The sequence below is a fragment of the Salmo salar genome, chromosome ssa09, assembly GCF_905237065.1.
Source record: "Salmo salar chromosome ssa09, Ssal_v3.1, whole genome shotgun sequence".
NCBI classification, from domain to species: Eukaryota; Metazoa; Chordata; class Actinopteri; order Salmoniformes; family Salmonidae; genus Salmo; species Salmo salar.
The window spans coordinates 69727827-69754597 of NC_059450.1; the positions used below are offsets into that span (position 1 = coordinate 69727827).

The 26771-nt window shown below is 41.0% G+C and overlaps 1 protein-coding gene across 1 annotated transcript in view; it reads right to left on the bottom strand.

Moving 5' to 3' along the window:
- Positions 1-1197: 1197 nt before the first annotated feature.
- Positions 1198-26771, bottom strand: part of LOC106611752 (39S ribosomal protein L11, mitochondrial) — a 67863-nt gene continuing 42289 nt past the window's right edge. The window contains exons 3-4 of the mRNA XM_014212296.2: positions 3409-3569; positions 1198-1590 (exon numbers count right to left, since the gene is read on the bottom strand). Of these exons, the coding sequence (XP_014067771.2) occupies positions 1458-1590; positions 3409-3569 (294 nt within the window). The 3' untranslated portion in view covers positions 1198-1457. The remainder of the gene's footprint in view (positions 1591-3408; positions 3570-26771) is intronic.

The window sequence follows — 26771 nt, forward strand, 5'->3', positions numbered from 1 at the left end:
TCCTGATAATCCGGTTGGACATGACTCCAACAGGGTCACCAGGAGGGATCAACCAATAAAGTTGGAAGTCCCACCCAGTTCACTACAATAAAATGGTGGAAACCCTCAATGGCATTGCCCATGCTAATATGACCTTTTTGGCCACTAGAGGCCTCTATCATTCTCTATGGTCCTTCTCCACTTGTACATCATCAGGCAAATTACATTTATAAGGGTGGAATCATAAAGTAAATGTGTAAAGTTATAAAAACTAATTTAACTAGCTGTGCAATATATTTTATAGTAAAAGGATAAGTAGTAAATATTTGTTAAGTGTATGCATGCTTTGCTCCTTTGAGAAAAAAATGCTGATTCAAAACAGGTGTGGTGGTATTAAAGGCCCAATGCCTTATAATCTTAATATAAACTAATTTCTGGTTAACAAGTACCTAACTTTTGTTTCACAATTTAAATTGTAAAAAAAAGACAAAAACAGCTTCTTAGCAAAGAGCCTGGTAGTGGTCTGAGTGATGGGCTTAATTGGACGAGCCTAATGGGAGGGATATACAACCTGAAAACTAGCTGTTATTGGCAGAGGTTTGAAACTCTTTGTTATTGGTCTATTAACTTATACCACCTGGTGATGTCACCAGGCAGGCCAAAACTCCAACCCTCAAAACTCAACATTTTCAAACAGCCATTACACTAAAATGTAATTATCATTTTCACAGTATTATTCCAACCTCATTGTGTGGGAATATACACAGAGTATACAAAACTTTACAAACACCTGCTCTTTCCATGACAGACTGACCAGGTGAAAGCTATGATCCCTTATTGATGTCACTTGTGAAATCCACTTCAATCAGTGTAGATGAAGGGGAGAAAACAGGTTAAAGGATTTTAAGGCTTAAGTGCCTTTGAACAGGGTATGGTAGTATGTGCCAGGCGCACCGGTTTGTGTCAACAACTGCAAACCTGCTGGGTTTTTTCACGCTCAACAGTTTCCTTTGTGTATCAAGAATGGCCCACCACCCAAAGGACATCTAGCCAACTTGACAACTGTGGGAAGCATTGGAGACATGGGCCACGAAAATCAATATTAAGGTGTTAATGTTTGGTATACTCAGTGTATATAAAGCACAGGGAAACCACTTCCCCTGGACCACTCAACCGTTTTTTAATTTGATAGATGGCAAATGAAAGAAGATGCAGCAATTTGTATAACAAATTCCTTTAATACAGCTTGGTTTGATGCCAATATTGAGAGATGAGATACATTCCTTAAATCATCTTCTGCACATCGTTTGTATTTAATAAACTCTAAAGAAAACATGAATCTCCTTGAGAGAAAATTGGCGTAAAACACACTCAACTACACTTAAAATCATACAAGTTTATTTTGCTAAGAAATACAGAGCTACTGTAAATGACATTGACAGAATGTGTGATGTGAGTGGTATGTGTACAGTACAGGGTCAGTATAAATGCATATGTAGGATATGGGGTGGCTGGGAGGGGGTCCTCATTTCTTCTTCACTGACTGCTTCGGCCTCAGATCTCAACCGCTCCTTCTCCTCCAGGAAAGTGTTATAATCCTCTGCCGATAAACTGAAGGTGGGATGAGAGGGAGGAAGGTAAGGCGAGACAGGGTGAGAGAGACAGGGAGAGAGAGAGGAGAAAATAAGAAAAAAAGTGAATAAAATGGCACAACTATTTTATCAACGATACAGTGGTCCTAACTGAATAATGGTGCGTCACGACAGTACCATTTGCCAATGATGAGAATGGCACTTAATTCCAGTCTATCAACACATACACAACCGTTCAAAAGTTTGGGGTCACTTAGAAATGTCCTTGTTTTCCATGAAAACATACATGAAATGAGTTGCAAAATGAATAGGAAATAGTCAAGACGCTGACAAGATTATAAATAATGATTTTTAATTTAAATAATAATTGTGTCCTTCAGACTTTGCTTTCGTCAAAGAATCCTCCATTTGCAGCAATTACAGCCTTGCAGACCTTTGGCATTCTAGTTGTCAATTTGTTGAGGTAATCTTGAAAGATTTCACCCCATGCTTACTGAAGCACCTCCCACAAGTTTGGATTGGCACTTATGTACCATACGGTCAAGCTGCTCCCCCAACAGCTCAATAGGGTTGAGATCCGGTGACTGTGCTGGCCACTCCATTATGGACAGAATACCAGCTGACTGCTTCTTCCCTAAATAGACTTAATAATTTGGAGCTGTGCTTTGTGTCATTGTCCTGTTGTAGGAGGAAATTGGCTCCAATTGAGCGCCGTCCACTGGGTATGGCATGGCGTTGCAAAATGGAGTGATAGCCTTCCTTCCTTCAAGATCCCTTTTACCCTGTACAAATCTCCCACTTTACCACCACCAAAGCACCCCAGACCATCACATTGCCTCCACCATGCTTGACAGATGGCATCAAGCACTCCTCCAGCATCTTTTCATTTTTTCTGCATCTCACGAATGTTCTTCGTGATCCGAACACCTCAAACTTAGATTTGTCTGTCCAATGTCTGTGTTCTTTTGCCCATCTTAATCTTTTATTTTTATTGGCCAGTCTGAGATATGGCTTTTTCTTTGCAACTCTGCCTAGAAGGCCAGCATCCCAGAGTCGCTTCTTCACTGTTAACGTTGAGACTGGTGTTTTGCAGGTACTATTTAACGAAGCTGCCAGTTGAGGACTTGTGAGGCGTCTGTTTCTCAAACTAGACAATAATGTACTTGTCCTTTTGCTCAGTTGTGCACCGGGGCCTCCCACTCCTCTTTATTCTGGTTCTGTGAAGGAGTAGTACACAGCGTTGTATGAGATCTTCAGTTTCTTGCCAATTTCTAGCATGGAAAAGACTAATTTCTCAGAACAAGAATAGACTGACGAGTTTCAGAAGAAAGGTCTTTGTTTCTGGACATTTTGAGCCTGTAATCGAACCCACAAATGCTGATGCTCCAGATACTCAACTAGTCTAAAGAAGGACAGTATTATTGCTTCTTCAAAATCAGCAGAACAGTTTTCAGTTGTGCTAACATAATTGCAAAAGGGTTTTCTAATGACCTTTTAAAATGATAAACTTGGATTAGCTTACACAACGTGCCATTGGAACACGTGACTGATGGTTGCTGATAATGGGCCGCTGTACGCCTACGTAGATATTCCATAAAAAAAAAGAAGCAATTTACAGCTACAATAGTAATTTACAACATTAACAATGTCTACACTGTAGTTCTGATCAATTATGTTATTTTAATGGACAAGAAATGTGCTTTTCTTTCAAAAAACAAGGACATTTCTAAGAGACCCCAAACTTTTGAACGGTAGTGTACAACAGAGAATGAGTTTTTCAATGCCAAGTATTGTTACAATATTAATGACACTGGGCACTTTGAGACAAGGGTCCTACTCGTTGACGATATCAATGCTCAACGAGCGAGCCGAACCGATGATGCTCTTGACGACCGTCTCTAAGGAAGCATTCTGCATCTTGAAGGCCTCATCCTGGGCCTTGAACTGAGCGATCTCATACACAGCCCTCCACAGACACCATTCCGGCTGTCTCATAGCCTAGAGATGGAGAAAGAGATAAGAGTCCAAAGTGGGAATAGGATGTAGAAACCGAGGGGAGCGGAGGGTGGAAGAAAGAGAAAGAGTAAGGAGCAAAAAGGAGGGCAGAGTGTGGAGGAGAGTGGGGGAAAAAACGAGGAAGTGATCAAAGGGAGGAGCTGGCGCGGAAAGAGGAAATCCATAATTCTCTTTCCTTAGCCCACCACTTTTCCCACTACCTTCCTCCTGCCTGTAATTGCCTGGCTCAAAGCCCCCCCCGATCATAAATATATCATCAATCAAAGAAGGCCAATCTCCGCCTCAAAGCCCTGTGTGAGACGTCTGCATCTGCCCGTCCCGGTACGGGCCTGGCCTCAGACAGCCAGCTACAGAGATGGAGTGAGGGGGGGAAACCAGCCAACAATGTCCAAACCTTGCCGGTTTTACTGGCCCCTTTCTGGATGCCAGCCACCTGCTTGAGGAAGTAAGACCCATTTTTCCCGTGTCCAAGGGCATTGAAATATTTGATATTGATTTATACACTATGTTCTGTTGGAATTTAGAATTCCCAAATCAAAGCTTTTGATTTGAAGATCGGTTGGCCGATCTTCAGGTCATACGTCCTGTCAGGCTGCAGTGAGAAAGAGTAAGACAGAAAGAAAGATCGAGAGAGACAGTAGGGAAGAGAGAGTTCCTTTTAGATGTGTTTTAATCCATCAATCAAGATGAAAGTGGAAAGTGGAACGGATGAAAGTGGAACGGACGCTGTATGAAGTGGAAGTTGCTCTCAGTCTCTGTTCTGCATTAACTTGTCAATGGAATTATCTATCATCAGTGACCTCACAATGAAATGACACCATTTTTCTTCTATGAAATAGCCATTCGCTGGGATGGCCTAAATCTCCTGGCATCGATCTGGCGGACAATAGCAACATCCGAGAATTACTCTTGATTTAGGGATGGTGACTTTGTAAAACAGGAAGATTTGCTACTGCTCCTATCCTTTTGTTGAACAGAATGAGTCAGAGACAGGGAGAAAGAAATGAAGGAACAATGAACACAAGACTGATCGAGGCTGCAAGGTTCCAACAGCCCTGTGGCATGCCAGCGAGAGAGACACTTCCACTACACTAGCTAAACCAAGTCTGGGCAATTAGGCCTGGCTTGCAGTCGACGTTCCAAATCATCACATAGGTGTTTGATGGGGTTGAGGTCAGGGCTCTGTGCAGGCCAGTCATGCAGAAACAGGAAAGGGCCTTCCCCAAACTGTTGCCACAAAGTTGGAAGCACAGAATTGTCTAGAATGTTATTGGATGCTGTAGCGTTAAGATTTCCCTTAACTGGAACTAAGGGGCCTAGCCCGAACCATGAAAAACAGCCCCAGACCATCCTCCACCAAACTTTACAGTTGGCACTATGTATTGGGGCAAATAGTGTTCTCCTGGCATCCGCCAAACCCAGATTTGTCAGTCAGACTGCCAGATGGTGAAGCGTGATTCATCACACCAGAGAACCCGTTTCCACTGCTCCAGAGTCCAATGGCGGTGAGCTTTACGCCGACGCTTGGCATTGCACATGGTGATCTTTGGCTTGTGCTTGGCCATGGATATCCATTTCATGAAGCTCCCGATGAACAGTTATTGTGCTGACGTTGCTTCCAGAGGTAGTTTGGAACTCTGTAGTGAGAGTTACAACTGAGGAAAGACGATTTTTACGCGCTGTGCCCTTCAGCACTCGGAGGTCCCGTTCTGTGAGCTTGTGTGGCCTACCACTTCGCGGCTGAGCCGTTGTTGCTCCTAGACGTTTCCACTTCACAATAACAGCACGTACAGTTGACCGGGGCAGCTCTAGCAGGGCCAAAATTTGACGAACTGACTTGTTGGAAAGGTGGCATCCTATGACAGTGCCACGTTGAAAGTCACTGAGCTCTTCAGTAAGGCCATTCTACTGCCTGTGTTTGTCTATGGAGATTTTATGGCTGTGTGCTTGATTCTGTCTGTCAGCAATGGGTGAGGCTGAAATATCCAAATCCACTAATTTGAAGGGGTGTCCACATACTGGTGTATATATAGTGTATTATATAAAGCATGACAAACAATACTCAGTAGATCGACACGGCAAGGGAAATTCTACTAGCATTGGATCAGTAACTGAAAGGTTGCTGGATCGAATCCCCGAGCTGACAAGGTAAAAATCTGTCGTTCTGCCCCTGATCAAGGCAGTTAACCCACTGTTCCCCGGGCGCCGAAGACGTGGATGTCGATTAAGGCAGCCCCCCCCGCACGCACCTCTCTGATTCAGAGGGGTTGGGTTAAATGCGTTAGACCCATTTTAGTTGAAGGCATTCAGTTGTACAACCGACTAGGTATCCTCCTTTATATACACAAAAGGACATTTGGGTAGTGAGGAGATGCTTGTAGTGCCCAGCAGATGGAGCCCGTGAGTAAGAGCGAGGCTGCAGGTGGGTTGGACAAAGTTCTGAGTCTTTCTGTCAGTCAATGCCTATGGGGTTTACAAGGCTTAATCTGTTCCCTCATTAGATATTCCACATATGCACTGACATCAATGCATGTATAATTGGCTAGAGGACTTCGAAAATGATTAACAGAAAAACGCAGCTGTATGAGATATGAAAAATGAATACCATATGAAAAAAAAATCATAAAAGCCACTTTACGATGATTCTATCCTCTTTACGATGATTCTATCCTCTTTACGATGATTCTATCCTTTTATACGCGCTAAATTCTGGGAGACTTTTACGTCCCCCCGGACAACGCTAGATTAATGAATGCAAACGGAAAAGCTTACTTCAGTGGAACAGTATGAATAATGGAGGTTCTTGGGTAATGGTATGCAGCCAGTGAAATCAGGCAGGATCTCTGAAAGGGTAAGCTGTAGGGGGCAGGGCTGGGTACACTGAGTGAGTAGTATTTTTTATCACACCTTAACATGAATCTTGATGGGCAGAGGGATTCCCTTCCTTGAGCTCTTCTGTCTTCTCGTTGAAGTCCTTGCAGAACTGGCCGATAGGGATGCCCTTCTGATGGAGACAGAAGGAGAGAAGACAGAGAGACGGGTGAAATGTTTTAAAATGGATGAGGAGTCTGGACCTGCAAAAACATCCATCCGATTGTCACTCATAGTGGGTGCAGCTCGCTGCTGGAATACCAATAACTGCTGGGGTCTGTCAATCAATCACAGGGCTTTTCAGAGTGGGCTGAGTGTATGTGCACGCATGACCGCCCTGGGGAGTGAGAGCATCTGCAGGTGTGTGTGGTTGTGTGTGTGTCGTTGTTTCTGTAGTGTGTGTGTGGGTGGTTGTTTATGTCCGTCTGTGTTAAAGTGCACACGTGTGTGTGTGTGTGTGTGTGTGTGTGTGTGTGTGTGTGTGTGTGTGTGTGTGTGTGTGTGTGTGTGTGTGTGTGTCAGGGGGGTATGACAGAATCCATGTGCGTGGCCGCTGAGTGGGAGACCTGAGATGAATGAGCCTGGCGTTTCCAGTGCCTGCCAGGCCAACCAGAGCAGAAGCTAAATGGATGGGTGACATTAAGTCAACACGCGCCACTGGCATTCCCCTCTCTTGTCTAGCCTACCTCCACACACCCATAGCACAATAAGCCATTTCTCAGAGTGGCATTGGGAGGCAATGACTAATCAGCAATCTAATTACTGCCGTTGAAATTTAAACTGACCTTCAACAGCCATCTTTCCCCTAAGGCAATGGACACGGTTTGATTGAAATGTTTCTCTCAGAATAAGCAAAGAGCGAGAAACAGATTTTTGACCACAGTCTAATGGTGCTTTGAGCTGTGCTGCCGTGATGGACCATGTTGAACACTGCCTGCAGTTCCTAATTATGTCGCTAATGAAAAGCCATTCATCCCAGCAGACATTACTCAATGACAGGGGGATGAGGAGGACCTTTATTTGGGACTAACGGAGTAGAAAAGCTCTTTTAACATCTTCACTCTATGTGAGAAAAAAAAAAAAAATAATGAATGTGAATCGATCCATCCATTTATCTGTCAATCCCATCCATCTATCTTACTGCCTCTATCACAGGAGGCTGCTGAGAGGAGGATGGCTTATAATGATGGCTGAAACAGAGTGAATAGAATGGAGAACGCGTGGAACCCACGTGTTGGATGTATTTGATACCATTCCACAGATTCCGCTCCAGCCATTACCTCGAGCCTGTCCTCCCCAATTAAGATGCCACCAACCTCCTGTGCTCTCCATGTATCTCAGCATTTATAGAAACCCAACCTGACTGAAGTTACAACACACCGTGTGTCGTCACGACTCACATGGTTTCAGAGCAGATGAGGCCCATTTGAATGATACAACCTCAGTAATGAAAAGCCATGAAGTCCCTGGAGCCCATCCCCCCCCGTCCCTCAGCTGCTTATTAACAGTAATCCTATGTCAACCTCATTTCTATTGCCTTCCCTCCCCTCCTTCCCATAAAACAACAGAGCTAAACAAACAAATGGGGAGGAGGGGAGGACAGAAAGAAAATGTCTAATTAAATAAGGCTTAATATAAAGGCTGGGCTCCCCGCTCACAGATCCGGGCTCCCCTTCTCTCTTCCTCGTTCCTTCTGTTCACCACCATAAGATAATGATCTGTCGGAGACTCTACGGCCAATGAACAATGACACGAAAAGCCACACAGACTAGCAGAGACTAGAGGAGATGGGTCTAATGCCGTTATAAAGTGCTTAAGCACAGACAGAGGGACATGTATGCAGTCAGACAAACGGACGGCCAATTATGCTAAAGAGAGGATGACAGAGAGGATGACATGAAAGGACCACAGACCAGCGGAGATGCTGTCCCATGGTGTTAGAAACAGATTAAAAGAACAGAGAGAGATGCAGAGAGAGAGAGCGAGATGCAGAGAGAGAGAGATGCAGAGAGAGAGCGAGATGCAGAGAGAGAGCGAGATGCAGAGAGAGAGAGCGAGATGCAGAGAGAGAGAGCGAGCGAGATGCAGAGAGAGATGCAGAGAGAGATGCAGAGAGAAAGAGAGAGAGAGAGATGCAGAGAGAGAGAGAGAGATGCAGAGAGATGCAGAGAGAGAGATGCAGAGAGAGATGCAGAGAGAGATGCAGAGAGAGAGAGAGATGCAGAGAGAGAGAGAGAGAGAGATGCAGAGAGAGAGAGAGAGATGCAGAGAGAGAGAGAGAGATGCAGAGAGATGCAGAGAGAGAGAGAGATGCAGAGAGAGAGAGAGAGAGAGAGATGCAGAGAGAGAGATGCAGAGAGAGAGATGCAGAGAGAGAGAGAGAGAGATGCAGAGAGCGAGAGAGAGAGAGAGATGCAGAGAGCGAGAGAGAGAGAGAGAGAGAGAGATGCAGAGAGAGAGAGAGAGAGAGAGAGAGAGAGAGATGCAGAGAGAGAGAGAGAGAGATGCAGAGAGAGAGAGAGAGAGATGCAGAGAGAGAGAGAGAGAGAGATGCAGAGAGAGAGAGAGAGAGAGAGATGCAGAGAGAGAGATGCAGAGAGAGAGAGAGAGATGCAGAGAGAGAGAGAGAGAGAGAGAGAGAGTTCCGGAGTTCCAAATTGAGCAGCAGCTGCTGAAAAATGAGCTCCTACAAATATTGAAATTATTTGTACGTACACAGAAAATAAATGTGCAATAAAAATCAAAAACCAAAGAACAGAATTATTTTCACAATGTCGAGGTGTGAGACAAGGCTGCAGTTTGAGTCCAAACCTTTTCAACATTTATATCAATGAATTAGCAGACATGTTGGACCATTCTCCAGCCCCAGGACTCACACTATTTTACACAGAGGTGAAATACCTGCTATATGCTGATGACTTAGTACTTCTATCACCAACCAAAGAAGGTCTTCAACAGAACATTAATATTCTAGAGCAATATTGCCATAATTGGACCCTGGCAGTAAATGTCAAAAAAACGAAAATCATGATTTTCCAAAAGAAAACCAGATGTCAGAAACACAAATATAAATTCACCCTGAACAACACCATAATTGAGCACACTAAACATTACACCTACCTTGGTCTGACCATATCTGCATCGGGAAACTTTAATATGGCAGTGAATGCACTCAAAGAAAAAGCCCGCAGAGCATTGTATGCAATAAAAATGAAATTATTCAAAATCAACATCCCAATTAGAATTTGGACCAAAATATTTGACAGTGTAATCCTACCAATAGCTCTTTACGGAAGTGAGGTTTGGGGGCCACTCAATAAACTGGACTTTAAAATGTGGGACAAACATCCAATTGAAGCCCTACATGCAGAATTCTGTCGGAAAATCCTACAAGTCCAGAGAAATACACCAACTAATGCATGTAGGGCAGAATTGGGCCGCTTTCCAGTAATAATGAAAATACAGAAAAGATCATTACAATTTTGGCTACATCTAAATTCAATTCCAAATTCAACTCTGCAATTTAAAGCACTCCAAACCCAAGAGCTGAGCCCAGAAACGAGCCCTCTCAGTCAGCTGGTGTTGGACCTCACCAACCAAGCTGACACCAGCACTGCTTCAAAAGAAAGAATTCAAATAAACAAAATCATGAACCAATCAAAGGACTCATATTTACAACATTGGAAAAACGAACCAAAATCCCAAAGCCGACTAAATTGCTATCTGACCCTAAACAGAAAATATGAATTGGCTGATTATCTCTACTCTGTCAGAGATACGAAGCAGAGACAGATCCTTACCAAGTACAGGCTGAGTGACCACCGATTGGCAATAGAAACCGGCAGACATAAAAAGACATGGCTACCCAAAGAGGAGCGTGTATGTGGTCACTGCACGAGATGCACTTTCTCCTTTATTGTGATAAATATTCCTCACAAAGAGATTCCTTATTCACAGAAATTACTACATTTATTCCAAATTTGAACTTATTAAACCCAGAGGAAAAACTAAAAATACTCATGGGCGAAGGAGCAATGGCTCCTCTTGCAGCCAAATATGTATTTGCCTGCCATAGCCTGAGGGACACTGAATAATATCATCTGCATAGTAAGCAGTAACTTACTTATTATTACTATTATTGTTATTACTGTTATTGTTATTTCTATTATTATTGTTGTTGTTTATCATTCCAAATAGTAGTGGTATGGGTAGTAATGGTAATGATAACAGTTTAGTGATGGTGGTGGTAGTAGTAGTGGTAATGATGATAGTAGTTGTAGTACTGATGTAATGGTGAAGATGACCGTTATTTAGTTATAAGTTAGTTATAGATTCATTTTCCATATTTACATTTTTATATTTATTACATTCTACTATTTTACTATTATTTTACTACAATTTTATTGTTATTATTTTTATATTTAATTTTGTATTATTATTTACTGCCATTTTATATTATTATTTGTTATTGTTTATAATTGTATTACAATGTATATTGTATACATTGTTGCTTTGGCAATATTGACACAATGTTTTTCATGCCAATAAAGCAGCTTGAATAAGTGTTGCTTCTCTTTCTCTCTAACTCTCCATCTTATGTAACAAGTGTCATATTGTGTTAGTCCGCTAGGGACCTGTTGTCATCGTATTAAGTTACTAATCAATAACCTACACCGTGTGTGTGTGTGTGTATCCTATGTTATCATTTGGTTTGTTCGTAAAATAATCAAATCAATTTGTGTGGTACGGAATGATCAATGAGACTCGGGTTTGTGAAGAGATTCACGAAGTCTGCAACGTTCAGAATGAGACTGATATGAGGAAATGATTAATTAGTGACTGTTATATCTATATATTCTTGAGTTTAATTCGGGATACAGTAACTCGTTAAACAACTTTTCCCGTGGTGTCCCAAATTCCTAATGAGTTAATTGTTACATGACTAATTTAATCTAATAACAATTAAACGTAGTAGGTAATTATTCAATGAATAACAGTCATCACATTAATGATAGTCACGTCACGACAACCCAATAGAATCACCATACTTTAACGATGACAGCTTCTCCATCCTAGAGGGGGAGATCAACAATTTCCAGGCTCAAGGACATGTACTAGTCTGTGGCGACCTAAATGCCAGAACTGGACAAGAACCCGACAGACAACCTCAGCACACAGGTTGACAAACACCTACCTGGAGGTGACAGCATTCCCTTCCCCATATGCCCCCCAGACACAATTACAACAACATAACCAACAAAAACGGGTCACAACTCCTGCAGCTCTGTCGGACGGTATGTACATGGTCAATGGTATGCTAAGGGAACTCCTATGGTAGGTACACCTATAGTTCATCTCTTGGCAGTAGTACTGTAGAAAACTTTTGCACTGACCTCAACCCAGAGTCAGTTCACAGTCATTCCACTGACACCCCTATCAGACCACAGCAAAATCACACTATACTTGAACAGAGCTTTGCTCAATCATGAGGCATCAAAGCCAAAGGAATATTAACCTGTTAGGGCTAGGGGGCAGTATTTACACGGCCGGATAAAAAACGTACCCGATTTAATCTGGTTATTACTACTGCCCAGAAACTAGAATATGCATATAAGTATTGGCTTTGGATAGAAAACACCCTAAAGTTTCTAAAACTGTTTGAATGGTGTCTGTGAGTATAACAGAACTCATATGGCAGGCAAAAACCTGAGAAGATTCTGTACAGGAAGTACCCTCTCTGACCATTCCTTGGGCTTCTTGGCTCTGTTTATTGAAAATTTAGGATCTTTGCTGTAACATGACACTTCCTACGGCTCCCATAGGCTCTCAGAACCCGGGAAAAAGTTGAATGATGTAATTCTAGCCCCAGGCTGAAACACATTAGCGCCTTTGGTTAAGTGGTCTATCAGAGGACCATCAGACTGAGGGGATCCCATGTTTTTATTTTCTCTCTCTTTGAACGTAAACACGCTTTCCCGGTCGGAATATTATCGCTTTTTTACGAGAAAAATGGCATAAAAATTGATTTTAAACAGCGGTTGACATGCTTCGAAGTACGGTAATGGAATATTTAGATTTTTTTTGTCACAAAATGCGTTGTGGGCGTCACCCTTCTTTACACTTCGGATAGTGTCTTGAACGCACGAACAAAACAGAGGATATTTGAACATAACTATGGATTATTTTGAACCAAACCAACATTTGTTATTGAAGTAGAAGTCCTGGGAGTGCATTCTGATGAAGAACAGCAAAGGTAATAACATTTTTCTTATAGTAAATCTGACTTTGGTGAGGGCTAAACTTGCTGGGTGTCTAAATAGCTAGCCCTGTGATGCCGGGCTATCTCCTTAGAATATTGCAAAATGTGCTTTCACCGAAAAGCTATTTTAAAATCGGACATAGCGAGTGCATAGAGGAGTTCTGTATCTATAATTGTTAAAATAATTGTTATGTTTTTTGTGAACGTTTATCGTGAGTAATTTAGTAAATTCCCCGGAAGTATGCTAGTTCTGAATGTCACATGCTAATGTAAAAAGCTGGTTTTTGATATAAATATGAACTTGATTGAACAAAACATGCATGTATTGTATAACATAATGTCCTAAGATTGTCATCTGATGAAGATCATCAAAGGTTAGTGCTGCATTTAGCTGTGGTTTGGGTTTATGTGACATTATATGCTAGCTTGAAAAATGGGTGTCTGATTATTTCTGGCTGGGTACTCTGCTGACATAATCTAATGTTTTGCTTTCGTTGTAAAGCCTTTTTGAAATCGGACAGTGTGGTTAGATTAACCTGTTGGGGCTAGGGGCAGTATTTTCACGGCTGGATAAAAAACGCACCCGATTTAATCTGGTTACTAATCCTACCCAGTAACTAGAATATGCATATACTTATTATATATGGATAGAAAACACCCTAAAGTTTCTAAAACTGTTTGAATGGTGTCTGTGAGTATAACAGAACTCATTTGGCAGGAAAAACCCTGAGACAGATTCTGACAGGAAGTGGATACCTGATGTGTTGAATTACCTTTAAACCTATGCCATTGAAACACACAGGGGCTTATTAATGTTTTGGCACTTCCTATTGCTTCCACTAGATGTCACCAGCCTTTACAAAGTGTTTTGAGTCTTCTACTGTGAGATCTGACCGAACAAGAGCCTTGGAACGGTGATGGCCGATTAGACTGGCGCACGAGGTCATGTTGGGTACCCTCGTTCCAATACGTTTTAAAAGAGAATGCATTCGTCCACCTTGAATATTATTCATGTTCTGGTTAAAAAAGGCACTAATGATTTATGCTATACAACGTTTGACCGAACGTAAATATATTTTTTCCCCTCGTTCATGAAGTGAAGTCCGGCGGGCTTAGATCATGTGCAAACAACACGGAGCTTTTTGGACATAAATGATGAGCTTTTTTGAACAAAACTACATTCGTTATGGACCTGGGATTCCTGGAAGTGACATCTGATGAAGAGAATCAAAGGTAATGGATTATTTACATAGTATTTTCGATTTTAGATCTCTCCAACATGGCGGTCAGTCTGTATCGCAAAGCGTATTTTTCTGGGCGTAGTGCTCAGATTATTGCAAAGTGTGATTTCCCAGTAAGGTTATTTTTAAATCTGGCAAGTCGATTGCGTTCAAGAGATGTAAATCTATAATTCTTTAAATGACAATATAATATTTTACCAATGTTTTCTAATATTAATTATTTAATTTGTTGTGCTGACTTGACTGCCGGTTATTGGAGGAAACGATTTCCTGAACATCAACGCCATAGTAAAACGCTGTTTTTGGATATAAATATGAACTTGATAGAACTAAAAATGCATGTATTGTCTAACATAATGTCCTAGGAGTGTCATCTGATGGAGATTGTCAAAGGTTAGTGCATCATTTTAGCTGGTTTTATGGTTTTGGTGACGCCGGTCTTTGAATTGACAAAACATTACACACAGCTATTGTCAATGTACTCTCCTAACATAATCTAACTTTATGCTTTCGCCGTAAAACCTTTTTGAAATCGGACAACGTGGTTAGATTAAGGAGATGTTTATCTTTCAAAGGGTGTAAGATAGTTGTATGTTTGAAAAATTTGAATTTTGACATTTATTTGGTTTCAAATGTGCCGCTCTTGAAATGCACCTGCTGTTGATAGGGTGCACCACGGGTGGCACGCTAGCGTCCCACATAGCCCCAAGAGGTTAACCTCTATGGGCTAGGTGGGACGCTAGCGTCCCACCCGTGGTGCACTCCATCAACAGCAGGTGCATTTCAAGAGCGGCAAATTTGAATCCAAATAAATGTCAAAATTCAAATTTTTCAAACATACAACTATTTTACACCCTTTGAAAGATAAACATCTCCTTAATCTAACCACGTTTTACGATTTCAAAAAGGTTTTACGGCGAAAGCATAAATTTAGAGTATGTTAGGACAGTACATTTACAAGAGTTGTGTGTAATGTTTTGTCAATTCAAAGACAGGGTCACCAAAACCATAAAACCAGCTAAAATGATGCACTAACCTTTTACAATCTCCATCAGATGACACTCCTAGGACATTATGTTAGACAATGCATGCATTTTTAGTTCTATCAAGTTCATATTTATATCCAAAAACAGCGTTTACTATGGCATTGATGTTGAGGAAATCGTTTCCCTCCAATAACCGGCAGTCAAGTCAACACCACAAATTAAATAATTAAAATTAGAAAACATTGGTAAAATATTATATTGTCATTTAAAGAATTATAGATTTACATCTCTTGAACCCAATCAACTTGCCAGATTTAAAAATAACCTTACTGGGAAATCACACTTTGCAATAATCTGAGCACTGCGCCCAGAAAAATACGCGTTGCGATACAGACTAGACGTCATGTTGGGGAGATCTAAAATCGAAAATACTATGTAAATAATCCATTACCTTTGATTCTCTTCATCAGATGTCACTTCCAGGTATCACAGGTACATAACGAATGTAGTTTTGTTCAAAAAAGCTCATCATTTATGTCCAAAAATCTCCGTCTTGTTAGCACATGATCTAAGCCAGCCGGACTTCTCGTCATGAACGAGGGGAAAAATATATTTACGTTCGTTCAAACATGTCAAACGTTGTATAGCATAAATCATTAGGGCCTTTTTAACCAGAACATGAATAATATTCAAGGTGGACGAATACATACTCTTTTATAACGTATTGGAACGAGGGTACCCAACATGAACTCGCGCGCCAGGTGTCTAATGGGCCATCATCGTTCCATGGCTCTTGTTCGGTCAGATCTCCCTCCAGAAGACTCAAAACACTTTGTAAAGGCTGGTGACATCTAGTGGAAGCAATAGGAAGTGCCAAAATATTCCTCAGCCCCTGTGTTTTTCAATGGGATAGGTTTAAAGGTAATACAACACATCAGGTATCCACTTCCTGTCAGAAAATGTCTCAGGGTTTTGCCTGCCAAATGAGTTCTGTTATACTCACAGACACCATTCAAACAGTTTTAGAAAATTTAGGGTGTTTTCTATCCATATGTAATAAGTATATGCATATTCTAGTTACTGGGTAGGAGTGGTAACCAGATTAAATCGGGTATGTTTTTTTATCCAGCCGTGTCAATACTGTCCCCTAGCCCTAACAGGTTAACGAGAGTCTTGTCTTTAAAATGGTGTAAAATAGTCATATGTTTGAGAAATTAAAGTAATAGCATTTCTAAGGTATTTGAATAACGCGCCACGGATTCCACTGGCTGTTACGTAGGTGGGCCGAAATCGTCCCACTGGCCCTAGAGAAGTTAAGAAATGCTATAGATGGAAGGAATGTAGTGTGGAAATCTACCAAAAAAACTATTAGACAACAAATTCAATCCCTTCTTGACAATATCCTGGACAAAATGTTTCACTGTAATAGTGAAGGTTTAAATTTGGCAGTAGAAAACCTAAACAGTATATTTGACCTCTCAGCTTCCCTATCAAATCTAAACATTTAAAGCAGACAACCTAAGAAAATTAACAACAAATGGATTGATGAAAAATGCAAAAACCTAAGAAAGAAATTGAGAAACCTATCCAACCAAAAACAAAAAGACCCAGAAAACCGCAGCCTGAATCACTAAAACAATACAGAAATACACTACGGAAAAAGGAACAGCACGTCAGAAATCAGCTCAATGTAATTGAACAATCCATTGAATCTAACCACTTCTGGGAAAATTGGAAAGCTCTAAACAAACAACACAGATTGTTATCTATCCAAAACGGGGATGTATGGATAAACCACTTCTATAATCGTTTTGGCTCGATGACAAAGAACAAACAGCAAAAACATATACACTATCTTAGAATCAACTATTAAAGACTACCAGTACCCATGATAAAATAAAATATACAGACCACAAATTCAAATTGGCTATCCTTAAACTTTTTATCATCCTCAGCTCTGGCATATTCCTCAATATTTGGAACCAAGGACTGCTCACCCCAATCCACAAAAGTGGAGACAAATTTGACCCCAATAACTACCGTGGGATATGCGTAAACAGCAACCTTGGGAAAATCCTCTGAATTATTAACAACAGACTCGTACATTTCCTCAGCAAACACAATGTACTGAGCAAATGTCAAATTGGCTTTTTACCAAATTACCTTACGACAGACCACGTATTCACCCTGCACACCCTAATTGACAAACAAACAAAGTCTTATCATGCTTCATTGATTAAAAAAAAGCTTTACTCAATTTGGCATGAGGGTCTGCTATACAAATTGCTGGAAAGTGGTGTTAGGGGAAAAACATACAACATTATAAAATCCATGTACATAAACAAGAGAGGTTACAATTGGCAAAAAACACACATTTCTTCCCACAGGGCCGTTGGGTGAAACAGGGATGCAGCTTAAGCCCCACCCTCTTCAACATACAGTACCAAGTCAAAAGTTTGGACACACCTGCTCATTCAAGGGTTTTTCTTTATTTTTAATATTTTCTACATTGTAGAATAATGGTGAAGACATCAAAATGATGAAATAACACATGGAATCATGTAGTAAACTAAAAAGTGTTAAACAAATCAAAACATTTGCGGTTTTTCAAAGTAGCCACCCTTTGCCTTGATGACCGTTTTTCACACTCAACATTGTCTCAACCAGCTCCATGAGGTAGTCACCTGGAATGCATTTCAATTAACCGGTGTGCCTTGTTAAAAGTTAAATAATGGAATTTCTTTCCTTCTTAATGCATTTGAGCCAATCAGTTGTGTTGTGACAAGGTAGGGGTGGTATACGGAAGATAGCCCTATTTGGTAAAAGACCAAGTCCATATTATGGCAAGAACAACTCAAATAAGCAAAGCGAAATGACAGTCCATCATTACTTTAAGACATGAAGTTTCATGAACTTTGAAAGTTTCTTCAAGTGCAGTCACAAAAACCATCACGCGCTATGATGAAACTGGCTCTCATGAGGAACGCCACAGGAAAGGAAGACCCAGAGTTACCTCTGCTGCAGAGGATAAGTTCATTAGAGCTACCAGCATCAGCTATTGCAGCCCAAATAAATGCTTCAGAATTCAAGTAACAGACATCTCTACATCAACTGTTCAGAGGAGACTGCGTGAATCAGGCCTTCATGGTCAAATTGCTGCAAAGAAACCACTAAAGGACACCAATTAGAAGAGAGACTTGTTTAGGTAAAGAAACACAAGCAATGGACATTAGATCATGGAAATCTGTCCTTTAGTCGGGAGTCCAAATTTGAGATTTTTAGTTCCAGTCGCCGTGTTGGAACCAAAAAGCAGCCAACAAGTGCTCAGCATATGTGGGAACTCCTTCAAGACCATTGTGAAAGCATTCCAGGTGAAGCTGGTTGAGAGAATGCCAAGAGTTTGCAAATCTGTCATCAAGGAAAGGGGTGGCTACTTTGAAGAATCTAAAATATATTTTTATTTGTTGAACACTTTTTGGGTTACTACATGATTCCATATGTGTTATTTCATAGTTGAGGTCTTCACTATTATTTGACAATGTAGAAAATAGTAAAAAATAAAGAAAAACCCTTGAATGAGTAGGTGTGTCCAAACCTTTGACAGGTACTGTATATATCAACGAATTGCCAAGGGCACTAGAACAGTCTGCAGCACCCGGCCTCACCGTACTAGAATCAGAAGTGTGGTGGCTAATTTCTGCATTACCAAATGAGGAGAGTTACAAACTTCACACACCAGTCAGAGTTATACTTAAACTACATCTTTAATAATAAGAGCTTTGCAAAAGCACTTGACTTTCAATGATGCGCTATCTCTAATGAACCATTGAAAGTGACAACACAAAAGTACAAAGAGCTTTTATAGCCAAGATACACCCCTCTCAACGTACATGACGAACCACAGATACATAGAATGGGTCACAAGGTTAAGTTTTGTATGAAAGATATCTATAAAACATAGCAGAGAGCAACTGCTGTGTCAACAGTTTTCATTGTATAGACCAGTGTTTGGTCCTCCTACTCCAAACTGGAACCGTCTCTCCCTGGTACGGTATAGAACAGAACCATTAGCTCATGTTATCTGGAATGCTCTTTAGGCTTTATTACCCAAAGACATCGTAAATCTCCTCTGTCAGTGCTATCTCATAGAGGCCCATCCTCAGTAAGACACACACACATATGTAGACAATGTTCCATTCTGTCCTCTTCCCTTTCTGATATTCTGCATAGCACCAGGGACATATGAAAGACAAGCCTGACCTCTCCCCTCTCTGGACCCCAAGTGACTGAGCCCTAGCTAAGGGAAGAAGTCAGGCTTCCAACACCAGAGTCCAAAGGGATACATTCTGATTCATCCGCCACAGAAGTCAAATGTCTACTTTTTGCTGATGATCTGGTGCTTCTGTCCCCAACCAAGGAAGGCCTACAGCACCACCTAGATCTTCTGCACAGATTCTGTCAGACCTGGGCCCTGACAGTAAATCTCAGTAAGAAACAAATAATGGTGTTCCAAAAAAGGTCCCGTTGCCAGGACCACAAATTCCATCTAGAGCACACAAAAAACAATATATACCTCAGCCTAAACATCAGCGCCACAGGTAACATCGACAAAGCTGTGAACGATCTGAGAGACAAGGCAAGGGCCTTCTATGCCATAAAAATGAACACAAAATTCGACACACCAATTAGGATCTGGCAAAAAAAAATATTGAATGAGTTATAGAACCCATTGCCCTTTATGGTTGTGAGATCTGGGGTCTGCTCACCAACTAAGAATTCTCAAAATGGGACAAACACCAAATTGAGAGACTGCATGCAGAATTCTGTAAAAATACAACGTAAAACACCAAATAATGCATGCAGCGCAGAATTGGGCCGATACCCGCTAATTATAAAAATCCAGAAAAGAGTGGTTAAATTCTACAGCCACCTAAAAGGAAGCTATTCCCAAACCTCCAAAACAAAGCCATCGCCTACAGAGAAATAAACCTGGAGAAGAGCCCCCTAAGGAAGCAGGTCCTGGGGCTCTGTTCACAAACACAGACAGACCCCACAGAGCCCCAGGACAGCAACACAATTAGACCCAACCGAATCATGAGAAAACAAAAAGATAATTACTTGACACATTGGAAAGCATTAGCCAAAAAAACAAAGCAAACTAGAATGCTATTTGGCCCTAAACAGAGAGTACACAGTGGCAGAATACCTGACCACTGTGATTGACCCAAAATTAAGGAAATCTTCGACTATGTAAAGACTCAGTGAGCATAGCCTTGCTATTGAGAAAGGCTGCCGAAGGCAGACCTGGCTCTCAAGATTAGACTGCTATGTGCACACTGCTCACAAAATGAGGTGGAAACTAAGCTGCACTTCCTAACCTCCTGACAGATGTATGACCACAGAGACACATGCAGTTGAAGTCGGAAGTTTACATACACTTAAGGTTGAAGTCATTAAAACTCGTTTTTCAACCACTCCACAAATTTCTTGTTAACAAACTATAGTTTTGGCAAGTCGGTTAGGACATCTACTTTGTGCATGACACAAGTAATTTTTCCAACAATTGTTTACAGACAGATTATTTAACTTATAATTCACTGTATCACATTAAGTTGACTGTGCCTTTAAACAGCTTCGAAAATTCCAGAAAATGATGTCATGGCTTTAGAAGCTTCTGATAGGCTAATTGACATAATTTGAGTCAATTGGATGTGTACTTGTGGATGTATTTCAAGGCCTACCTTCAAACTCAGTGCCTCTTTGCTTGACATGGGAAAATCAAAAGAAATCAGCCAAGACCTCAGAAAAAAATTGTAAACCTCCACAAGTCTGGTTCATCCTTCGGAGCAATTTCCAAATGCCTGAAGGTACCACGTTCATCTGTACAAACAATAGTACGCAAGTATAAACACCATGGGACCACGCAGCCGTCATACCGCTCAGGAAGGAGACGCGTTCTGTCTCCTAGAGATGAACCTACTGTGGTATGAAAAGTACAAATCAATCCCAGAACAACAGCAAAGGACCCTGTGAAGATGCTGGAGGAAAGTAAAACGTAAGTAAACAGTAAAACGAGTCCTATATCGACATAACTTGAAAGGCCGCTCAACAAGGAAGAAGCCACTGCTCCAAAACCGCCATAAAAAGCCAGACTACGGTTTGCAACTGCACATAGGGACAAAGATCGTACTTTTTGGAGAAATGTCCTCTGGTCTGATGAAACAAAAATAGAACTGTTAGGCCATAAAGACCATCGTTATGTTTGGAGGAAAAAGGGGGAGGCTTGCAAGCCAAAGAACACCATCCCAACCGTGAAGCACGGGGGTGGCAGCATCATGTTGTGGGGGTGCTTTGCTGCAGGAGGGACTGGTGCACTTCACAATAGATGGCATCATGAGGGAGGAAAATGATGTGGATATATTGAAGCAACATCTCAAGACATCAGTCAGGAAGTTAAAACTTGGTCGCAAATGGGTCTTCCAAATGGACAATGACCCCACGCATACTTCCAAAGTTGTGGCAAAATGGCTTAAGGACAACAAAGTCAAGGTATTGGAGTGGCCATCAAAGCCCTGACCTCAATCCTATAGAACATTTGAGGGCAGAACTGAAAAAGCGCGTGTGAGCAAGGAGGCCTACAAACCTGACTCAGTTACACCAGCTCTGTCAGGAAGAATGTCCAAAATTCACAACTTATTGCGAGAAGCTTGTGGAAGGCTACCTGAAACGTTTGACCCAAGTTAAACAATTTAAAGGCAATGCTACCAAATACTAATTGAGTGTATGTAAACTTCTGACCCACTGGGAATGTGATGAAATAAATAAAAGCTGAAATAAATAAATAATTCTCTCTGTTATTCTGACATTTCACATTCTTAAAATAAAGTGGTGATCCTAACTGACCTAGGACAGGGAATTTTTACTAGGATTAAATGTCAGGAATTGTGAAAAACTGAGTTTAAATGTATTTGGCTAAGGTGTATGTAAACTTCCAACTTAAACTGTCCCTCAGATTACACAGGCCCACAAAGAATTTGAAAACAAATCCAATTTTGATAAACTCTCATATCTATTGGGTGTAATACCACAGTATGCCATCAAAGCAGCAAGATTTGTGACCTGTTGCCACAAGAAAAAGGGCAACCAGTGAAGAACAAACACCATTGTAAATACAACCTATATGTATGTTTTGTACTTTAACTATTTGCACATCATTACAACACTATATAGACAATGACATTTGAAATGTCTATTCTTTTGGAACGTGTGTAATTTTTACTGTTCGTTTTTTTATTTTATTATCCATTTCACTTGCTTTGGCAATGTAAACATGTTTGCCATGCCAATAAAGCCCCTTGAACTGAATTTTGAGAGAGCGAGAGCACGAGATGCAGAGAGATAGTGGGAGACGTAGAGCAGTGAACAGACAATGATATGCCAGACAGTGAACATGGGCAAAGAAAAAACACAACCTATATCAGGCAAACAGACAAGTCACCATCGTTTTAATTAAAACATTACCTGAGGATACCAGTCATTGGGGCGTTTGAAGATGACAGGGTGAGTCTCCTTGTCACCCCGGCCCTTTTTAATAGCCTAATTGAAGTCATTATTTGGATTGAGCCGTGTTGGTAATTGTAAATGAGACTCTTTAAACTGGCAGTGGAGGCTGGCATGCCATGAACGCAAGGTTAACTTGGCTCCCTGACTTCCCATGACATTTAGAGCAGAGAGAGTGAGAGCGAGCGAAACTGAGCATTTGCACCCTGGCCAAATAGCCAACCCTGCTCCACGCTCCCTCTCCATCTGAACATTCAAATCATCCCACAGTCCGAGATGAGCGGCCGGCTTTCTCTCTCTCCTCCTGTACCATGACTGATTAGACTCCAGAGCGCAAAATGGCACCCAAGGCGAGCCTACACATTGTCGAGTGAAGGGGATATTTAACTCCCTCATCTTCAAAGAGTTTCTCTGAGATCCTGTCTGTGCATCAGGATTAAGTACTAATCTTTGGCGATATTTTAGCTGTCAGACGCCACAGCGACAGTAGTGAGTAATTGCTCCAATTTATTTCCAGATCCGAGGGTTATTATATATAATAATTAAGAGCGCAATTAGGCATATGCAATTAAAATCTTGGAAGTGTCCGTCTGACTTGACCCTTACACCATATTCTCTCCACTGTGCTTGTCACTCCTCATGTTAATGTGATTGGCCTTTCAGCTTCACTAACTCTTTTTAACAAGATATAGCGAGCACTGACATGAGCGAGAGAAAGGGTAACTGTGAATGTGTATGGAGAGAGAATGAAAGAAGAGAGAAAGAGAAGAGGGAGAGATAGCCGGGAGGTAGAGTTGAGTGTTCAGCGTGAACCGTGATCATCAGGATTAATATTTGAACAAGGGAAAGGTTCATTTTGACCAAGGTGAACAAGGAGAGAAAACAGAAGTACAGAGAGGCACCACAGGAGATCCTCATGAATGTGTGCGCACGCAAACACACATTTAAGTCTGACAAGAATATCAGATGGCGATAGAAAACATGTGTTCCCATATTCTTTCAGAAACAAAACGTTGACATGAAAAGATATTGAGGAGTAAGGCTCTGCGGGGTGTGTGTTCCGTCTCCCCTCTCTCTTTGTATGGTCACACGTGCCTTTATTTGTTAGGGGGTAGATCAGCTTTAATATTGCAGATAGATTGTGGGTTCTGTCAATGTAATTGCTGCATCATTTCCAATCCCCCATATATATTTTTTTCAAATATAGACATTTTCCCCTAACACTACCACCCTTCCCCTAATTGGAGTAAAATAATGGACAACAATACTTAGGCTTCTACTTCCAGCTTTTACACACACATTTTACAGACAATATATTTTACATTAGTTATCTTTTATTTTTAGTCCCACACGTCAGCTACCCTCAACCCTTCCCATCCATCACTGCAAACATCCAGTTTTGATAATAGCCATATATTTTTCAACTGTGCTGTAATTTTTCACAAACGTTCTGAACCTTTCTATTCTCATTGTTTCTACAGATTGTAATTGAAAGAAACATTTTTACAAAAAATATTATTACATTATTGATTGATTGACTAATGCTTTTCAAGAGTTAGCTCCAGGTAAATGTTGCAATTCTTCAGCCATTCCTGAACCTGCGACCAAAAGCAAGCAACTCATGGGCAGTAGCAAAACAAGTGATCAAATGATTTGGTCTCCCCGCAGCAAAATCTGCAAAGCTGGGATGGTTGTCCCCCCCATATACTGTAGCATGAAAAAGTATGTGAACCCTTTGGAATTACCTGGATTTATCCATAAATAGCCCATCCAACCAACTACCTACCTCATCCCATATTTGTTTTTGTTTTTCTGCTCTTTTACACACCAGTATTTCTACTTGCAGATCTTCATCTGCACATCTATCACTCCAGTGTTAATTGATAAATTGTAATTACTTTGCAACCATGGCCTATATATATCACCTTATCTCCCTTATCTTACCTCATTTGCACTCACTGTATATAGACTTTGTTTTCTTTTTCTCTCCTGTATTATTGACTGTATGTTTTGTTTATTCCATGTGTAACTCTGTGTTGTTGTATGTGTCGAATTGCTATGCGTTACCTTGGCCAGGTCGCAAATGAGAACTTGTTCTCAACTAGCCTACCTGGTTAAATAAAGGTGAAATAAAAATGAATAAAAAACTTCATTTGCACACAGTGTATATAGATTTTTCTATTGTGTTATTGACTGTACGTTTGTTTAATCCATGTGTAACTCTGTTCTTTTTGTCGCATTGCTTTGCTTTATCTTGACCAGGTCGTAGTTGTAAATGAGAACTTGTTCTCAACTGGCCTACCTGGTTAAATAAAGGTGAAATATTTTTCTACATTGTTTTTATTAATTGGTCATAAAATTTGATCTGATCTTCATCTAAGTCACAACAAAAGACAACACAGTCTGCTTAAACTAATAACAAATAATTATACGTTTTCATGTCTTTATTGAACACCATGTAAACATTGACAGCTTAGGGTGGGAAAAGTATGTGAACCTTTGGATTTAATAACTGGTTGACCCTTTTAGCAGAAATAACCTCAACCAAACGTTTTCGGTAGTTGCGGATCAGACCTGCACAACGGCCAGGAGGAATTTTTGACCATTCATCTTTACAAAGCTGTTTCAGTTCAGCAATATTCTTAGGAGGTCTGGTGTGAACCGCTCTCGAAGTCGTGCCACAGCATTTTAAAATCGGGTTGAGGTCAGGACTCCTGAAGGCGTATTTTCTTCTGTTGAAGCCATTCTGTTGTTGATTTACTTCTGTGTTTTGGGTCGTTGTCCTGTTGCATCCCCCAACTTCTGTTGAGCTTCAATTGGCGAACAGATATTTTGCAGGAGAATGTAAGGCTGTTTTGATAAACTTGGGAATTCATTTTTCCGTCAATGATAGCAAGCTGTCCAGGCTCTGAGGCAGCAAAGCAGCCCCAAACCATGATGCTCCCTCCACCATACTTTACAGATGGGATGAGGTTGATGTGCTGTGTCTTTTTTTCTCCACACAGTGAGTGTTGTGTGTTTCTACCAAACAACTCAACTGTAGTTTCATCTGTCCACAGAATATATTGCCAGAAGCACTGTGGAACATCCAGGTGCTCTTTTGCAAACGTCAGACGTGCAGCAATGGTTTTTTGGACAGCAGTTGCTTCGTCTGTGGTGTCCTCCCATGAACATCATTCTTGTTAAGTGTTTTACGTATCGTAGCCTCGTCAACAGAGATGTTAGCATGTTCCAGAGATTTCTGTAAGTTTTTAGTTGACACTCTAGGATTCTTCTTAACCTCATTGAGAATTCTGCACTGTGCTCTTGCAGTCATCTTTGCAGGACGCCCACTCCCAGGGAGAGTAGCAACAGTGCTGAACTTTCTACACTTATACACAATTTGTCTTACCGTGGACTGATGAACATCAAGGCTTTTAGAGATACTTTTGTAACCCTTTCCAGCTTTATGCAAGTCAACAATTCTTAATATTAGGTCTTCTGAGATCTCTTTTGTTCGAGGCATGGTTTACGCCATAATGACCATCGTTATGTTTGGAGGGAAAAAGGGGGATGCTTGAAAGCCGAAGAACACCATCCCAACCGTGAAGCACGGGGGTGGCAGCATCATGTTGTGGGGGTGCTTTGCTGCAGGAGGGACTGGTGCACTTCACAAAATAGATGGCATCATGAGGGAGGAAAATGATATGGATATATTGAAGCAATATCTCAAGACATCAGTCAGGAAGTTAAAACTTGGTCGCAAATGGGTCTTCCAAATGGACAATGACCCCAAGCATACTTCCAAAGTTGTGGCAAAATGGCTTAAGGACAACAAAGTCAAGGTATTGGAGTGGCCATCAAAGCCCTGACCTCAATCCTATTGAAAATTTGAGGGCAGAACTGAAAAAGAGTGTGCGATTAAGGAGACCTACAAACCTGACTCAGTTACACCATCTCTGTCAGGAGGAATGGGCCAAAATTCACCCAACTTATTGTGGGAAGCTTGTGGAAGGCTACCCAAAACGTTTGACCCAAGTTAAACAATTTAAAAAGGCAATGCTACCAAATACTAATTGAGTGTATGTAAACTTCTGACCCACTGGGAATGTGATGAAAGAAATTGATTTATTTCTGCTTCTTTTTCTCTACTATTATTCTGACATTTCACATTCTTAAAATAAAGTGGTGATCCTAACTGACCTAGGACAGGGAATTTTTACTAGGGTTAAATGTCAGGAATTGTGAAAAACTGAGATTAAATGTATTTGGCTAAGGTGTATGTAAA